General features: G+C 40.5%; 1 protein-coding gene and 1 long non-coding RNA gene across 2 annotated transcripts in view; one reads left to right on the forward strand and one right to left on the reverse strand.

The window, feature by feature from the left end:
• The window catches only part of ctnna2 (catenin (cadherin-associated protein), alpha 2), a 258,023-nt gene that overhangs the window by 189,722 nt on the left and 50,683 nt on the right, over nucleotides 1–17,618 (reverse strand). The window contains exon 7 of the mRNA XM_076045078.1: nucleotides 6,423–6,626. Within this exon, the coding sequence (XP_075901193.1) occupies nucleotides 6,423–6,626 (204 nt within the window). The remainder of the gene's footprint in view (nucleotides 1–6,422; nucleotides 6,627–17,618) is intronic.
• The window catches only part of LOC142900744 (uncharacterized), a 289,985-nt gene that overhangs the window by 168,946 nt on the left and 103,421 nt on the right, over nucleotides 1–17,618 (forward strand). The window contains exon 2 of the long non-coding RNA XR_012928927.1: nucleotides 8,138–8,376. This is a non-coding gene — a long non-coding RNA (uncharacterized LOC142900744). The remainder of the gene's footprint in view (nucleotides 1–8,137; nucleotides 8,377–17,618) is intronic.

Raw genomic sequence — 17,618 nt, forward strand, 5'->3', positions numbered from 1 at the left:
AGCCAGACTTCAATGGTTTAGAAAGCTAAGTTGTTTAAAGCAAGTGGTCCTGGTGCACAGTTGTCGTGTGGCACATTAGATGTTGACAGATGGGAGGAAGGGTGTGTGACGCTAAGGGGAACCAATGATTTATTGCTGAGTCCGGGACACTTAATAGGTATAAGTGCTGAGTCTGGGGTGGTGGTGGGGGGACCTGATGTGAGGACAAGCAACAAAAAAAAATAAAATAGAACAAAAAATAGAGAAGCATTAAAAATGACAAAAAGAAGGTATTTTTGTTTTGAGTGGATTTTAAATCTAATCATGTATGATTAATTTTTGGTACAAATAAAGGTCATGTGACAAAAATAATAAACACCAGCTGCAGGTCACATCCTGAATTTAGAAGCGCCAATGTCATAGAAATGAAATCATGGAAGAGTCAATGAAAAAACTGGAAAATATTGCTGGTAATAAAAAGTTGTTTGGTATACAAAGTCATTTGTTTTTTCACAGCACTCTGTTACCATCCACACCAACCACACACCACACTGACCATCTGGGTGTTTTAGCTATCATCACAGATTTTGCAACAATTTCTAAATGCTGTTGGAATTTCACAAAAACGTACAGTGAGGGATTCTGCATTGGCATATTTTGGGTTGTAGTACTTTCGAGTGGCTCTTTGGCAGGTTTTTGTCAAACAGACCTGGAAGACCTGCTTAAAGTTGAGGACTGCACTACAGTGCGTTGTCATAGTCAGGAGTGAGCATACCAAATATCCTTCATCACTGCCAACAATGATTAAAAAATAGAGACTATGCGATAGAGACTATATATCTATGATCTTCTCTTTATCTCGCCATTTCATTTTGTCTCACTTTATTAAAGACTTTTACAATGTGACATAATCTGTTGCTGTTTTAATGAGCCACAAGTGGGATCACACCAGTTCAACAGTTCTCCAGTCCATATTTGGTCCAGCAATTACATGTAACTATAAGTGATAGTTCTGGAGAGTGATTGATTAACTGACAGTGATTAAAATTGATAGTTTAAGTATTCTTTCTCTATATGGATAGTTTTATTATTGCTATTATTATTTGTATCACTTGTGTAAATGGTATTATTGAAATCTTACTTCAACACTCCCACATTAAGAGCATCGTTGAGGAAAGAATGAGGTGCGTGTGTGTTCGTCGAGGAAGGAACAATACAGAAGCCATACATAAACATTTCAGTTAGTCAGACAGCAGTGCAATATTCCTACTCAATAACCTTTAAAATATCACGTACATGTTTAATAACAGCTCATTGGCCGAGTGGTAAGTGGTCTTTCTGGGACTGGAAGGTCGTGGGTTTAATCCCCAGCTGGGTCAGACTAAAACACTGGGATGTGTTATCTCCCTGCTTGCGACTCAGTATCCATCAGGATTTAGATTTTTGGGGTGGAGTTCCCACGTGATTCCTGAACGCATCGTCACTGCTCCGTCAGGGCATTTGAACAGATTCCACATGTTTAGGTATGTAGCAATTGGTGGGTCTGTAACATTTGCTTTAAAAATAAGAGGAACTTTAGCCACTTGTAATTCTTGTTGTATTTGCATAAATCGAATTAAACAGTAATTTAATATAAAACATTGTGTTGAACAAATTGTCTGGGGTCATTAAAAGTATGAAAAAATAATGTCAATAATGTCAACAAGGCGAAATACTCTCTCTCTCTCTTTTTCTTATCTCTACACACTGGGTAAAATGAGAACTTCTGTCATCTGTACCATCTTCTATCCATCCATCCATCCATCATCCATCCATCATCCATCCATCATCCATCCATCCATCCAACCATCCATCATCCATCCATCCATCCATCCATTTTCTATGACCGCTTCTCCTCCTCTCAGGGACAAATTTAAACAAACTGCAACTTAAAAAATGAACATTATAAAGTATTTAAAAATATATACTGTATATAACAAAGACATTCAGGGAAGAACAATAACCTACCTACCTACCATACACATATATACTGTACATATGTTCCAGGCCTTTGGGAACACATGCTTTAACAGGTGACCACACAAAGACCGCTACTGGCACGCTATGGTTTTGCCGTGTTTTTCCTTGGGGTCAGCTCCTCTTCTTTTCTCCCTTTACACTCAAGTCATTTCCCTTTTATTTTCGGTACATACACTTGACTATTTTGCTGCAGCAGACCCTGCTGACAGGGGGTGCTGCAACACCCTCATTCACACCGGTGCATTCTTGTTGATGCTGTAGTGATGCAAGCCGAGCTGTGGGCGCATGAAGGAGTCAAAAGATTCATTGTACATGGGGGCTGGACTGGAAGTGGCGCTCTGCAGGAGAAGGTTGAATGGTCAGAAACCTGCAGGACGCAAGCAGGCAGCAAGATTAATCAAACAGGGCTGTGCCTAACAGCACATATCTTTACTGCACAGCAGTCCTGCCAACACCCTGTTGGGCTGTTTGCATTAATAATCTTTTCAATATGATTTTACAAACCTAATGACCTCCAGCAGTGGGATCTAGCTGTCGTTACTCAGCTGTTTACAGCTAATTGCTGTCCAATGATGATTGAAACACTTTTATACGAAAAACCATGAATGCTCAGTGATTCGTCCTCTGTTTCAATGTCAACGCTTAACAAATGAATGTGAATATGTTAGTAGTCGACAAGACGAGCTCTTGGCTGGCATCACGACAGTCTTGGCAAACGGTAATGTTTTTAATGCCCAACACCTGCTGTGTTATTAGAATGCCTGATTGGCCTTAATTGTAGTTTTTAACTTCACATTTTTGTTCTTACCTCACATTTTGTGCACATAAAAGTATCTAATATATTTATCTAATACAAAATTTGTATCTTTATTTTTTTTTTAATTAACAACAATAATTATTTTTTCTTTAAAGATGTATTTCTACTTTTATGAAATACTTAAGAGTATAATGAATTCTGGTCAAATCCAGTGGCTTTTTCAGGCCAGAACCACCACTGTACAATGCCATAGTGAATCCAGAACTCAGTTGACCTAACTGTGACGATAACAACCTGCTACGGTTGCCAAAGAAGCCACATACTTCAACACGGACATCATGGTTCTTGTCACTTTTCTTTCTTTGCGTTACACTAAAATATATTTTCACAGCAAAGAAAACCATAACTGTGGCCTTTAAAATAAACACCTGACAGCATGAAGGGTAATGCCACGTAATGTGGGTGTTTTTAAATTACACATTTATAGGAAACCATGGAGCTCATTGTGCCCACGACTGAGTGGTCATTACTTTGTGTGCAATTAAGCTCTTTGCGTCTGTTGTGTATCACAAAGTGTACTCAACTATCTTGGTGAGACAAAAACTGAACATATTTAGCAAATCAGTTTGGGGTGAATTTGCTGCGAAAGTGGTGTCATTTAGTTGGGCCTGCAAAAACGTCTGCATGCTGCAAAAGACAAGGAGCCAACTTGACCTTTATCAAGTTTTAAAACAAGAAGCAGTGGTAGAAAAAGAGAAGCAACAGAATGAAAGACTATTGATTCTGAGTTAGCAAGTCTGATGGCAGTGCGATCCTGTTGCGCTTTAAACACAAATGCGATCCACCAAACAGGTGCCAGCCTTATTTGTCAAATTGATTCAGCACATTCCTCTCCTTCTTACACAGAATGGTGCTTCTCGTTTCAGATGAGATGGTCTCAGAACAGGTGACAATAATAATAATCACACATGCATTCAGATTGCATTATCTCAAAGGAACACAAGGTTTGGATGAAGAAGAAAAAAACACCCTGGCTTTCTTTTATCTCCATTTGTCTGTTCAATCCCCAATCGTCTCAACTTTGCAAAGCAGCTGGATCGCTACACTTTCAACTCTGAAGTCTAACTTATTCATCTTGTGAACCACCAATAAAGTGGTTTCATCTGTACAACCACTCAACTGCTTGGCTGCACTGAAAAGCCTCAGAAGACGATAAAAGAAGAAAACAACAACAACAACAACTGGAAGCCCGCCCAAGTTCTGCCTTCCCTTTAAGAACACTTTCTATTGGCTCTATAGCAGACAGTTTGTCTGTTCCAAAAACATCTTCTGGCACTTTTTAGAACTATGACATTATAGAAACAGGGGATAATCAGATATGGACAGCTGAAGCATATTTGAACACCTTTCACGCTCGGTGAACAGTCAGCCAAACTGTTGATTGAGCATCCCTCAAAGAAACCCCCAGAGGAAGTGTGTGAGCGACACAGCAATCAGTCTCCCACTAATGGCCGTCCCACCTACCAACTCTTGTTTTAAGTGTTATGTGCCGCGTCTGGCTAACGGCGAGATCAGCGCGCCATCGTCACACTTCCTAAATCCGTCTGCCCGCTGTTCGCGGATCCTGCCGGGTCGTCCTCTTCTCACCTGCCGTGGTTTCGGGCTATGGCTATATTCTGCCCAGGCTTCCTTGACCCAGGCTAGTAATGCATTATTCCCAAGATCAATTGATAGATTGGCCCTGTCGGTGCTGCTGTAACTAAATCAGCTGCTCCTGATGATTCAGCATCAGCCAGGGAGCCGGGCTCCGCTGTCACCAATCACAGATCAGCAGCGGCCGAGACAGGTATGGACATTCTCCTGTCACTTGAACCTAATTTATTGCTAGCTACCACATTGATTAACCTTGTGCTGTGGTTCAGGCCTCCTATAAAAATTGGTGAGGTGGACCGGGGTAGTGGACGAAAATGAAGAAGAATAAAACATAAGCAAGGAGTGGATGTTTACGTTGCTTAAACGTAACTGGGCAATTACCTCAGCTGCACGTAAGGCTAATTATGTCTCCAGCCTTTTCAGTCCGATAAAAAAAAAAGAGGGAAAAATAATTGATTTTGCACTGAGTGAGAAGCTAGTTCTATTCTCTGAAGCTGGAATCTAATCTTATCTTCATTGACAAGGATGATTCGATCTAAAGGGGGAGGGGGGTATGCAAATGTTTTGCATCAATTTTCTAAAAGGCTTTAAAACATCTCTCTCTCACAGAGCCTTGGAGACATTTAAGGCAGATTCACTCTGCATTTTTCGTCGGTTGATTTCTTTAGGCAGCAAGTCTAATAATCAACCTGATTTGAAAATAAATAAATAAATAAATGAAGAAAACCACTTCCTTTCTGCAAGCTAGCATCCGAAAGGGGCAAGAATAAAGCACTGTTGTGTGCTGCTGTGAAAGGCGGTAGCCGAGACGGCATTGATCGCAAGAGGTACAGTGATGTGTTGCTAATGTGTATTTATGTCTTGAGAAGCACATGACCAGCGACCTGGATTGGTCACCGAATTGCGGTTTTGTCAGGGATTAGTGTTAATATTTGTCAAGTGCACATTAAACATCATAACACAAGTATTAGGGACTTTGCAATAAGTTGGGTTAATATTTGAAAGGATAGAAGATACTTTAGGGGGTGTTTATGGGATGTTCATTAATTCATGCATTTTATGAGCTGGCTGGGAAATCCAAATATTAGATTTTTCTCTCTCAGTGGATAATATTCTTCTCCTATCTGCAATGGGATGCTAAGGCATAAAAGCTATTGTATTCTTTGTTTTGTTTTGTTTTTTTTTATCAATTGTTCATCAGCAAAAAGGTCATTATTTAACAAATCATTCATCATAATCATTAATACATCTTAAAAAATCTATTTTCAAGCTGTAATCACACATCTCGCAGGTCATCTATGGAACTAAGGAACTAAGAAATTGAAAATTAAATGGCTGAATTAGCAAATAATTTGACAACCAACACGTGGCCACAGAGTAGAATCACTGCAAGCTATTGCGCTCTTCATGTTCTGTTGCAGCTTGAAAGGGGGTTCTGCAATCATCACAGGCGCAGATGCCACTTCAAATGCTTATTATTGGGTTGAAGATTACAGACAATTTCATGGAGGCTTTGTCTTAGCCACAGAATTGAAACTGCAGTGTTGCCACTTCCTCAGGAGCTACACATGAGACCAAATACTTGACGGATCAAACCTCCCAATGAAGCAGCAACAAGGCGCAACAGGGGTCCTTAAAGAAATTTAGAAAAAAGCATTTCCTAAACACCTACTTAACCCTGTAGGTGACTGAGAAGGTATGTAATGGCTTTGTATGTGTTGGTATAAATGCATTATGATTTCTTTTAGATTTGGTAATATCAGTTGATTGAAATTATTGTGGGGAATAATAGATCAAAGTGCTTTTAATTATGCTGGATCAACATGGGACATCGCTATGTGTTACTAGGCACTGCTATTTTCCAGTATCAAAGAGTGTTATTGTCACCGATAAGAATGTTGTGCAGAGGAGTAATAGAATTTTGTGTGCATGTGCAAATACATAGATTAATAAGTCTTTGCAAATCAAACTCAGTCAAAACACCGACATCAATTTAAATAAAGCGAAAACTCACGTTGTTCATGTACTCGCTCAGCAAGTCTTGAAGGGCCTGTCGGACCGCGTTGCACTCAGCCACGATGCGCTCACGGCGGTCATCACGCGTGCAAGATGAGTCGGCCATGAGCGCGGCGCCGCTGATTATGCTTTCCAAACGCTCCTCCAGAGAGGGACGGAAACGAGCCTCGCTGAATGTCAGAGGGTCCAAGATGATCTTGTTCTGTTGGAGGAGACAAAGAAGTCCGAAGCTTAGTTTGGGCATTGCAGTAACCACAAGGCCAAAATTTGCCCAATGTTTAAGTTAATTGCATATACTGGGGATAAGGCTGCTGGGTGTGTAGTTTTTCTTCTTGCATTAACATTTAAGAAAAACATATGACTTTGATACATCTTCCCTGACGAAGGGAAACGGGCATATGTTCAGGTTTGGATCTGTCATCACTTTCTTTTGAATCTGTTTGAAAATAAATATAGGTTAGTTTTTGGAAGTGCAGTTAAGGGATAAAGTTACTTTTTTCCATGCAACTATCAAAACGAGAATCAGAAATCTTTGTTAATTCCAAGGGTAAATTACACTGCACCTCTTTCAAATAAAAAAGAGAAGAGTAATACACAGCATTCACAAATGACACAAAAATACAAAATTTCCAAAAAATACACATTAAAAAAAAAGGAAGTGCATTGAAAATGTGCACCAGATCACCGGCAAAGAGCAAGTGTTTATTTTTTTTATTGAAATTTCTGCAAAATGGAGTGCCAAGCGAAATTACTTCAAGAATGGGGATCAGCTGCGAGACGCAGAGCGATGGGTGCATACTGAAATCCTGACGATTTGCTCACAATGATATTGCTGCCAAAATATCAAATAACTGAACCTAGGAGTTGCAGACTGGATGATTTCCCAAACCACGGGCTGGTCAAGTCAAAATCAAGATTAAAATCAGCACGTTATTGATTATGCATCACAGGCGCTAGTCTCATGTCCAAATAATTTAGAAGGAATTATAATGCAACTTCAATATGGGAAGAGGCTGCCACTATGAATCCATTTGTAGGTGCTAAGCAGGAACCTTATGGTATGGTGACCAACACATTTAATGTAACATAAAGAATGTTCCCGAGACATTTCTCAAGAGGCCAAGTCCCATGAAATATAAGCAGATGGCAAAGGAAGCCGCATGTGTCTCTGAGTAAATAGAAATACAGTTTAGCCTATAAATAGAGTCCTCTAATCTTCAGACCTATTGCATTGCTACTGGATAGCGCTGTTTATTGAAAGTTGACCTTTTTTCAGTTACAAGTGACAACGTCATTCACAGTTTAATGAATCCACAATACGTGAAGCACAGCGGCTACATGAGCTTTGCGATTTATTTAACAAAACCTATTAATAACTGATACCAGATCAGAGGAGAAAAGCCAAATGTAATATGTCTCTTTCTGATCCATCTGTGACCCTTTGACCTCTTCCACCATGCCATTCATTAAGCTCCAGTATGCAGTTAGTCAGCCTCACCAATATTCATTTTCTGAAAAATATGGTTCCTGTAGTAATTATATTTTGTGGTAATTTGTCTTAATCGCCATAGGACTAAGGGGTGACACACTGTGTCGAGAAACTAAACAAGGCAATAAACAAAATTAATATACTTATTTTTGAACTATTATTTATCATTCATTCATTCATTCATTTTCCATACCCGCTTAGTCCCGAGCTCAGGGTCAGGGGAGTCTGCTGGAGCCTCTCCCAGCTGTCTTAGGGCGAAGGCAGGGGACACCCTGGACAAGTCGCCAGTTCATCGCAGGGCCACACAGAGACAAACAACCATTCACACTCACATGCAACCTACAGACAATTTAGAGTCTTCAATTGACCTCATATGCATGTTTTTGGAGTGTGGGAGGAAGCCGGAGAACCCGGAGAGAACCCACGCAAACACAGGGAGAACATGCAAACTCCACACAGAAAGGTCCCAGGAGCCCCCCAGAATCGAACCCACGACCTTCTTGCTGTGAGGCGGCAGCGCTAACCACTGTGTCGCCCCTATTATTTATCAGATATATTTAATTAGTCAAGTAATTTTATTTATTTCAATTTACCGCTTAATGAATCATGTAATGAAGTCACAATAATCAACACCGGGAGGTGAAATGTAGTTTAACCAAACAAGTTGGGAAAGTAAAATAAAAAGAGTGCTAAACATTTAAGACATGCAACAACATGTAAGTTTGCATCCAAGTACACAAACTTGTTTATTCCACTTGAGGTACTTCTCCAAAGCTGACATACATTATGAGTTAAACGGTTTAGATTGGTCCCATTATAGGTTCACCCACTAAAACAAGGCAGTAAACACAAGGCTTCTTGTCAGAAAAGAAAAGGATTGAGGCTCAAAATACTTTATGAAGAGATTGTACAGTAGATGACAGCAAGAAAATGAAAAAAGAAATATGAAAGGTCATAAACTGATAAAGTTATCGCAAAGAAAGACTGTTGAAAAGGTTCAACATGAAAGCCTTACTAACTTGGATTCTTAGCCTGAAGCTGAACTTCCTTCACTTTGTAGCAAACTGGCTCACAAGCAAAGTTGTTACGACGCCCTTGAGTCCTCATCACACTGTTTGTCCTTTATTAGTTCACCACATTTTTTTCCCTTTTCTTTTATGGCTCTGTTGTGGTTCTAACAGTGATACCATGTAAACAGATGCAAAAGCAATGGTACATTTATATTTCATCTGCTCTCTAAACAACTGTTGGTGTTATTTAGAAAGCTGAGATAGGTGTTTGAGAAAGGCGAGGGGTGTAGTTGGCACAAAGCTTGCAGCAGCTACTGCCAAGCCTGATCAGGTAGAATCAAAAAATAAAGTTGCTTAAATTACTCTCGCTGAACTGCAGAGTTCATGGTTTTTGCTCAACATTTGTCCTCTCTGTTCCACTATGCGGTGCTTTATCTCGGTGCAGATCCATAACACGGTGCACTTTTCATCGTCATGCACCGCACATACACGTGGCCCAACAACCGCAAAGCCAAGACAAACGCAGACACTGTTCGTCTTAATGCGTGGGAAATTGAGTTTTGAATCTTAAATTTTCATTTAATTCGCTATGGTGGAGAGGAAAGTCTTTATTTGTCTGTAATATGACTCTTTAATTGATTCCAAGCAGAGAATGAGCTTCTCAGCTGTAGTCAAAATCACAAACCATTACGCTGTTTAAGGATTATATTGCAGAGCCATACTCACCAAGAGAGAATTTTGAATTTGAAAATGCATCAAATGTTCAATTCCCCTAGAATTTTGCTGTTGTTTCTTTGTACAGGGCAGTTTGACACATCCTACCTGCAGGCTCGCAATCCCTCGTGTTCCTATGTAGGCCAGGCTTCAAGCCAATAATTCAGAGTGAATGTTGATTTTGACGGTTAATCAGTACAACTCCCATCATTATGTTTTTAGCGTGCTCAGTGGGGTCATTAGCACGACCCCACTCTAGGGCTTCTACCAGTGAGATGGGGCATACGTCAAATCTGTCCATGTTCAAATGTGCCTTCCAGGGATTTCCAGTGTTTGTTGACAAGTCTTTTGCTGGAGTGAAGTTTATTAAAGTCTTGAGTAAACAGTGGTTTTGCCTCCAGTGGCCCCATTTCAGAGTCCGAGGGCTGTTTGGTCGTGACCATTACATTGTTTGACAAAGCTCTGCCCACACTGGCCCAAGGAGAGGCATTAATCAGAACTTAGACTCAGATTGATTAAGATAATGAAGGTCGCCTGAGTGCGGGTGAGGCTCCAGCCACCACAGTCGCGCAAGCCACTTAGGAAGGCAACTGAGGCTTCAGTTTACACCACTGCGAGTTGTTGGGTCACTTAATGCAACTTGGACAATAATGTGCTTTAATAATATGTATATTGATGCCTTGTACCTAAGACCAAAGTGTTGGATTTTACAGTATGGCAAACCTAGTTGGTAGCAGAACTTTTGTCTAGTCCAGCGGTCAGGAAACATGCGGCTCTTCAGCCATACGTGGCTTTTTCGATGACTGCATGTGGCTCTCAGAACAATTTGCTGGTCTTACTCAAAAAATGCACATATTAAATCTGACCCAGGCAAAGTACAGTGCCCTAGAAACCAACTTTTCAGTGAGTTGTCTATGTGAACGATTCACTTTGGGATGTCAACCCTCTTGAATATAAGAAGAGCATTGTTTTCTATTTTCATCCATCCATATGCACACCTGCCTCCTGGAGTGGAATCAATATTTCAAAAGGCCGTCTTTACCATGTCTTTATCTCATAAGGAAAGCTAAATTCAGCAGCGCTGAATCTTTTATATCAAATGACAGTATGACATCTGAGAAAATAGGTCTGAGCCTACTTGATACTTGCAAAGCATCAACTGACCAATGAATATTTGAGAGGGTTTTCGTCAGTACTGTCAAATATGCACCGTGTGGTCTGAAGCGAGCACTTTTACTGAGCCTAATGGGTAAACACACATAAAACCACGCCTAAAAAAATGAATTCAAGGGAGGGAAGGCAGGATAGCACCCAGAGTTCTGAATATGGAGAAGTCTAAAAGATAAAAAAAATTAAAAAAAAAAACATGTGATGTAACAACTTATTAATATATTCTTTGAATCTGGCTGCGTGATACAAAATATGCATCTCTTATTTACTGTTTAAATTAGTTTAAAAAAATATAAAGCGGAGATTCTATCTTGAGAATGAGACTGTGTCTCAGTGAGATTAACCTATACAAATAAAGGTTAAAATAATAAATAAAATAAACCCACCATTCTTATTAATGAGAGCACCTCAGCATAGTATATATAGCTCTCAAATATCTCATTAATCAAATCAAAAGTAAAGCCTATTTTAATGATTCATGAGGGAGGAAGAAAAAGGGGAAAAGTGACCAAAAGGTGAGAAAGGTGTCACAGACCATCAACAGTATTTTTTCCTAAAACAGAGTGTGCGGCTCATAGTGCTACTGCCACCAGCTTAAACACACTATTTGGATGGAGCCCACGACCATCTCTTGCTTACTAAACCTTAGAGCAAACTTTAACAACACGACAAACACAATGTATTGAGCAAATTACTTCCAGTTGCACTTTGAACAGCAGACAAAAGTTCCCTGGCAGCCAACTGAGACTCACACCGTCAACACTCTGGCTTTATCCCTTAGTTGTTTCCAACGTGTTGAAGGAACAAAAGCACATGGATATTTTGAGCCGTGTTGTTTATTTGATAATGAGGTGAAAGACGAGATGAAACATGAGACAGGATAGTTGCAAAAATTAGGGGGAAGGCGATGTTCACTTTGCAGGCAAAAGTGGCTCAAATTTGACTGTTTTTTTTTTTTAGGGAGACAATCTATGGAAAAGCTGTAAGATTGTGAAAAGACGGTCAATTCAGTGTCTGAATATGTAGCCAAAGCACATTTAGTGTTGCTTTAGGGTCAGTGGCGACACCTCCCTCTCCCTGACACACACACACATACATTCACACTCAACACTCCACAAACACTCATATCACCGACAGCAGAGACGCTCATGATAGTAAGCGTCAGTATAACTTTCAATCAAAGTGTGTTGGGAAATGTATGAGAGGGTGCTTGAATGTTTATTAATGTAGCAGATGCACGCAGACAGACTCATAAATCTTACAGTACAGTAGTATAATAAGGCCAACAAGACTCCGCGCCTGCCCAGGTAATGGAGGTTGGAGCCGTGCCCAGGTTCCCTGGCAGCAGTCAGCGGCACAGGACGCACTGAGAGTTTGGGTTGGAAAAAGCGTTTGGCAAAACACGCGGGACAAAATCCAATTTTAACTGTGTTGGGTGCTTGTGGAAAGTGGAACTTTTCTTTTGATTCTTCTGTGTCAAGACCACTAGACTGCGTTTGAGTTTTAAATAGCATTCGCTTTAAAGACGCCACAAGAGACTAATGAAATGTTTTTCAGTAACTTCAGCTTTACATTTTCAAGACTTTCTACATCCCCGATGACACTAAATTTCTGGCTCAAATCTAACGGATCTATCCTGAAAACCTCCCAACTCACCTCCGTTGCACTCTGAATATTGCTTTCACAATCCGCGCCCTCAGAGGAGAAAGTTAGGCAGTTTCTCCAACTAAGGGCTTACAAACAGTTAAGTCTGAAACATGCATGCTGCAGTCATCAAAGTTTTATCAGATCCGAATAGTTACTCATTAAAAGCAGCGCATCAAATAAATGGGGTATGCCACTCTGAATGTTGCCTGTAAAATTTCAAACATTCTCTTTCCTGCAAAGTTACTGAATGTATACAGTCTCATTTTTTTGGCTAAAGGTAATTACCTCACCTAAATTGACAAGCTCAGCAACCTTTCAGCTCTGTCAATGGATGAAAACCCAACCTTTTCTGTCACCCCTCTGCAAAACTGCAGTCCCACTGCTCCAAGCCGGTTCGCTCTTTCCATTCCTTTTCAAAATTTTATATAATTATGTGCGCTTCAAGCCATCTTTGTGACTTTCTATGAGCATGAACCTGGCTCCTCCACATACAAGTTATATAGTGAGGCTGCCTACATGTTTGTGAGCAAGCTACCATTAATGCCACCACAGACCATGCACAGACCTTAATGTGGGTGCACAGCAGGGACTTATGGGGGAGAGTGGTCCTGAGAGAGTTTAGTGGTGGAGAGTGCAAGAAAGGCTGAATTCTGTGTGTGCGGTATAGAAACATTTCACAATCCATTAAAGCCACCACAACACAGCACATCTTGTACCTTTAAGTGCATTAAAAAGGTTTTTACGACAGTGAACCCATGCCAGGTCTTCTACATGGAGGTTAATTACTCACAGGAACATAGAGAAAGTGAAAACTAATGATTGATAGAGCATTTCCTCCCAGTCATGACTAATCATAAGGCTACCAGAGAATGCAAAGCTGGTTGTTCTGTAGTTTGGAGAAAAGTGTGAGAGCAGCTAATTATGACTGAGCACTCTGCATCACCTTGCATGGAGGATCTTCCCTCAAAGACACTTGTACATACATACATACATACATACATACGTACGTACGTACGTGTGTGTGTGTGTGTGTGTGTGTGTGTGTGAGTGAGTGAGTGTGTGGTTATTATACAGCTTTGTGCTCTTTGCTTCACAGGCTCATGCCTGACCGCCAAATAACACCTGGATTCTCTCCACACATGAGCTACCATGCATACAAAAAGTCTGTGCCCAGCTATCTCCTCCTTTTAAGGCGGTGATTATGTTACACACATGCTGACTTGCATGACATTACCCTCAGAGCCAAAGGCTTTTTCTGTGCTGGTACAAACCTTGGGGCTGTGACTGTCGAAACCATAATGAGAGAAGCATTTAAGGGGCTTGCATGATTTTGAAGTGTGTATGTGTGTGTGTGTTGGGTGGATGGTGGGGAGGGGTTGGGGACAGAAGGGGGGTGGGGGGCGGGGGGGGCAGAAGGCACTGAGTCCCCTGCCTGCAGCTGAAACTGGACTATGTTAAAGCCTTCACTTGTACAGTTTGCCAGTATCCACATAAGAGGGACCATTAAAAAATTAAAACAGAATAAAATCAGTCAGGTTGTCCTAAGCTGTGAGTTGAACACCGCCTTTGAGAGGGGCGCAACAGTTGAAGCCGTGTGTTTGGTAATAAGAAATGTGTTTGCTGAAAGTGCATGAAATGGTAAAGCGAGAGAAAATACAAATTACTTGTCAAAAAAAAGCTGCAATGCTTTATTGTGTCATAGTTACATGGAAATTATCCATGTTTTTACACTTTGCAGCAGCAACTCACGAATGCCATTTTTGTCCTAATAAAGACTGAGACCACTCACAATACTGCAGGGTATCTGAACGGTGACGAGATAATACAATTTTACAGACTGTTTTCCACATAGCCAGAGGTGCTGCCATGACACCACAAATGTAGTGTTGTGCTATCAGATGTGCAGGCACACAGCAACAAGGGCTTTTATATTCAGTGTTGTAGAAGCAGTATAATGGTATAAATAACTGACGGACAGTAATGGGATAGGGCATGAAGACTGATTTATTTTGTGTCTCTTACACTTTCAGGGCCAGTGGGTGAATGCTTATTGGATTAGTTGCAGCAGAGGACTCAAGGGGTGAAGAGATGGATGTGTTTTGGACAGTAAACTGAGTTCAAAAGTTCCCAAGTGTAGATTTTAACATCACTAAACCTACAGCAAAACTAACTTCCATTACTTTCATGGAGATTTTCTTTCCCCTTTGGGAAACAACTTTAGCATTATAAAATCAGATTCAATTGATTAGACTGGAAAACTTTTCAGCGTCGAAACAACGGTGAGGGTGAAGAGTAAAGTTAAATATGCCAGCACTTCATTCAGGGGTCAGATTTTAACTATACTGCACACAAAATGGTGTCACCATGTGCTCACTTTTAACAGAGTAGACAAAGCCATTTAACAGCATCCACAAGCTTTTGAGTTGCACTGGCAAAAATGCAGTCACTCCTCACGTCTTACTTGGGGAAGTCTGTGAGAAACTTTGGGACCAACCTTGGGATATTTGATAGTTTTAACCTCGAAAAACTCTAACACAAAAAAAAGCCACATGTATTTGCAATATACTTGGATTTGTCACATAGCTTTAAATAAATTGCATTTGACAAAATAATGCTTTAGATCGCTGAGATGAAAATGTTTGGATTTATTCAATTGTACTTTACCGTGCCAACCTCTTGCAGCGACACAACAACAATACAAAAGGACTGAAAATAAATGAAATTTTATATTTCTGAGGTTGTCATTTGCTTTCGTAAAACAGACTTGAGAAATGAAATTGGAATGGCCATTAGATAAGGGAATGTCCTGTGATTCATCTTCCCTTAAGAGATGGAATTTGGTCATCTGTTGGTCTGTCGTCAGTAAACGAGTTTAACAGTGCATCCTCATTTTGAGGCAGATAACAAGAATTAGGGGTGTGATAGATTGAAAACAGCACAGGATTCAGTGACTGAGCCGAGTGGCAGAGCTGGCAGGAGTAATAGCGCGGATTGTGTGATCCTTGACGAGCATATCTTTCAAAAAAAGGAGATTTGAGGAGGCAGCAAGCAAAGACCCAAGTCTAAGCCGATGTCATACATCTACGCTTTAATGCTCCTGAACAAAGGTTAGAGTTGTTTATGATATTTGATGAGCGGTGGGTTGGGAGGGATGTCACAAATGAATATGAACATTACTAAGAACCTTGTGGCAGAGCCAAACTTCCTAAGCCAGTGTAACAGCAACAGTGAAGAAAGGAGGGGAGAATAAGTGTGATTAGAAGCTCAAGGTCCAGCTCCATGTACAACCATCATCATGTTACATTCTTTATAGTCAGGCATCACGAGGAATGGCTGTTGGTTCCCATGGGCAGATAGCGTCTAATCGAGATCTAGACCATCTTCTTTCTTGGTGGCCAATCGTTGTGGTGACATAAAGAAATCAGACTCAAAGGGAAAAGCTTCCAATCTGTTCAGAGTTGAGACGGTCCATCAGATTATTTTGATACCGGCTCTTTCATGATCACACTCTGTGAAGAGGAGGTCATTCCAGGATAAAGGCTGTACTGTTCCTACCCCAACTTGCAGAGGGATGCAGAGACACCATTTAGTAAAGAGGAACTGTGATGAACCGATTCAGGAGCGAAGTCTGACACCCATCCCCCAACAACACAACACCACCTTTGCCAAAAATTACAAGATGATGGATGAAATAGGATACCACCGAAGACTTATTTTTTCTTTGAAGAGATAAAAGTAAAATATGAATAGAGGGGACAAACCTCACCTTTTGATTGGCTCACAGTATATTTACAAGGTGTATTGTTTTCAACTCCCAAACTGTGACATATTATTCAGTTATCTGTTGTTTTTCCTGGAAACACTACCAAAAACAGATGTGCCCATCTTCCTCTTTCCAACTTGTAACCCTGGAATACCAATTCACTGCTATCTATGGCTCATAAGTCAACATTACCCATAAAACTGAGGAAATGGTGAATCCAACGCAGCCAGAACATGGATCACACGTCTCTCCTTTGTCTCATACCATATCAAATAAACCTATAACTTGAGTAGAAAAATGTTTTGTTCAATACAAAATATGTAAAATGCCTTAGTCCTGCCATTCCCCATAGAACACTGCATGAATCATGCAATATTTCATGTATGTATTTGGTATGTGATGCGTGAATTGAAATTCTTTATCCCCTGACAAAACAAGTCAGACAACCTGAAGACGATGCTCAGCCTTATAAATGCATCAAGAGGCCCTTGTCCAATGTCCTCTGGAGTACACATAAATATACATATTCCCCTATCAGGCATGGGAATAGACATCATTTGAATACAAAGTTCTGATTTCATTTTGTGCATTTCCACAATTTCCACACTGTTTGCAAAAAAAAAGGCCATACTTGTGTCAATCTTTCAATGGAGATCACACACACGCACACACACACACACACACACACACACACACACACACACACACACACACACACACACACACACACACACACACACACCACGGTGCTTAATGCAAAGATTTTTCATGAAGTCAAGCCCTAAACTTGCCTAAACCAGCTGTCTTGAGTGTCTGACTTTGCGCGTTCTCGCCAGGACGTGACTTTCATTTAATATCTACAGCCATTTGTTTGACGTTCCGTCGTTTATTTGGGTTTCACACAATTTGCTAAATGAGAATGAATATATGAGCCTAGCATTCACCAGTGAATATGCAGCGGGGTATTTACCTCTGTGTGCAAAGGCAATGGGGGATGTGGGAAGAGGCAGCCAATGGACTTGGCAAGGAAAGCAGGATCATTTTCAAAAGTTTCTCATTTAGCAGCCCCAGCCTCTGCAACGTACAGGCGAAGCTCGCAACCTCAAGCCAAGACTTACTTGTCATTGGCCACCATTTGAGCGTGAAAGTGAAATAACTGTGCACGCCGATGATGATGGCGATGAACACTGCAGATGCTTTTGAAGGGAAATTGCAGGATTAAAATGAGTGCGGACATAATAAAGGCAAAAGATGTGTAACTAACAAGACGAAGAAATAATGCTAGTGTGAATCAAAGTGCTTTGCGAGAACCGCTATAGTGATATAAGCACCATCTGTTATCATAATTATTTTTGTTTTTGTTTTACACAAAACTTACTAATATTTAAAAAAAAAAAATGT

The sequence above is a fragment of the Nelusetta ayraudi genome, unplaced genomic scaffold (assembly GCF_046127955.1).
Source record: "Nelusetta ayraudi isolate G7.1 ecotype Tasmania unplaced genomic scaffold, CSIRO-AGI_Nayr_v1 ptg000004l, whole genome shotgun sequence".
In the NCBI taxonomy this organism is placed as follows: domain Eukaryota; kingdom Metazoa; phylum Chordata; class Actinopteri; order Tetraodontiformes; family Monacanthidae; genus Nelusetta; species Nelusetta ayraudi.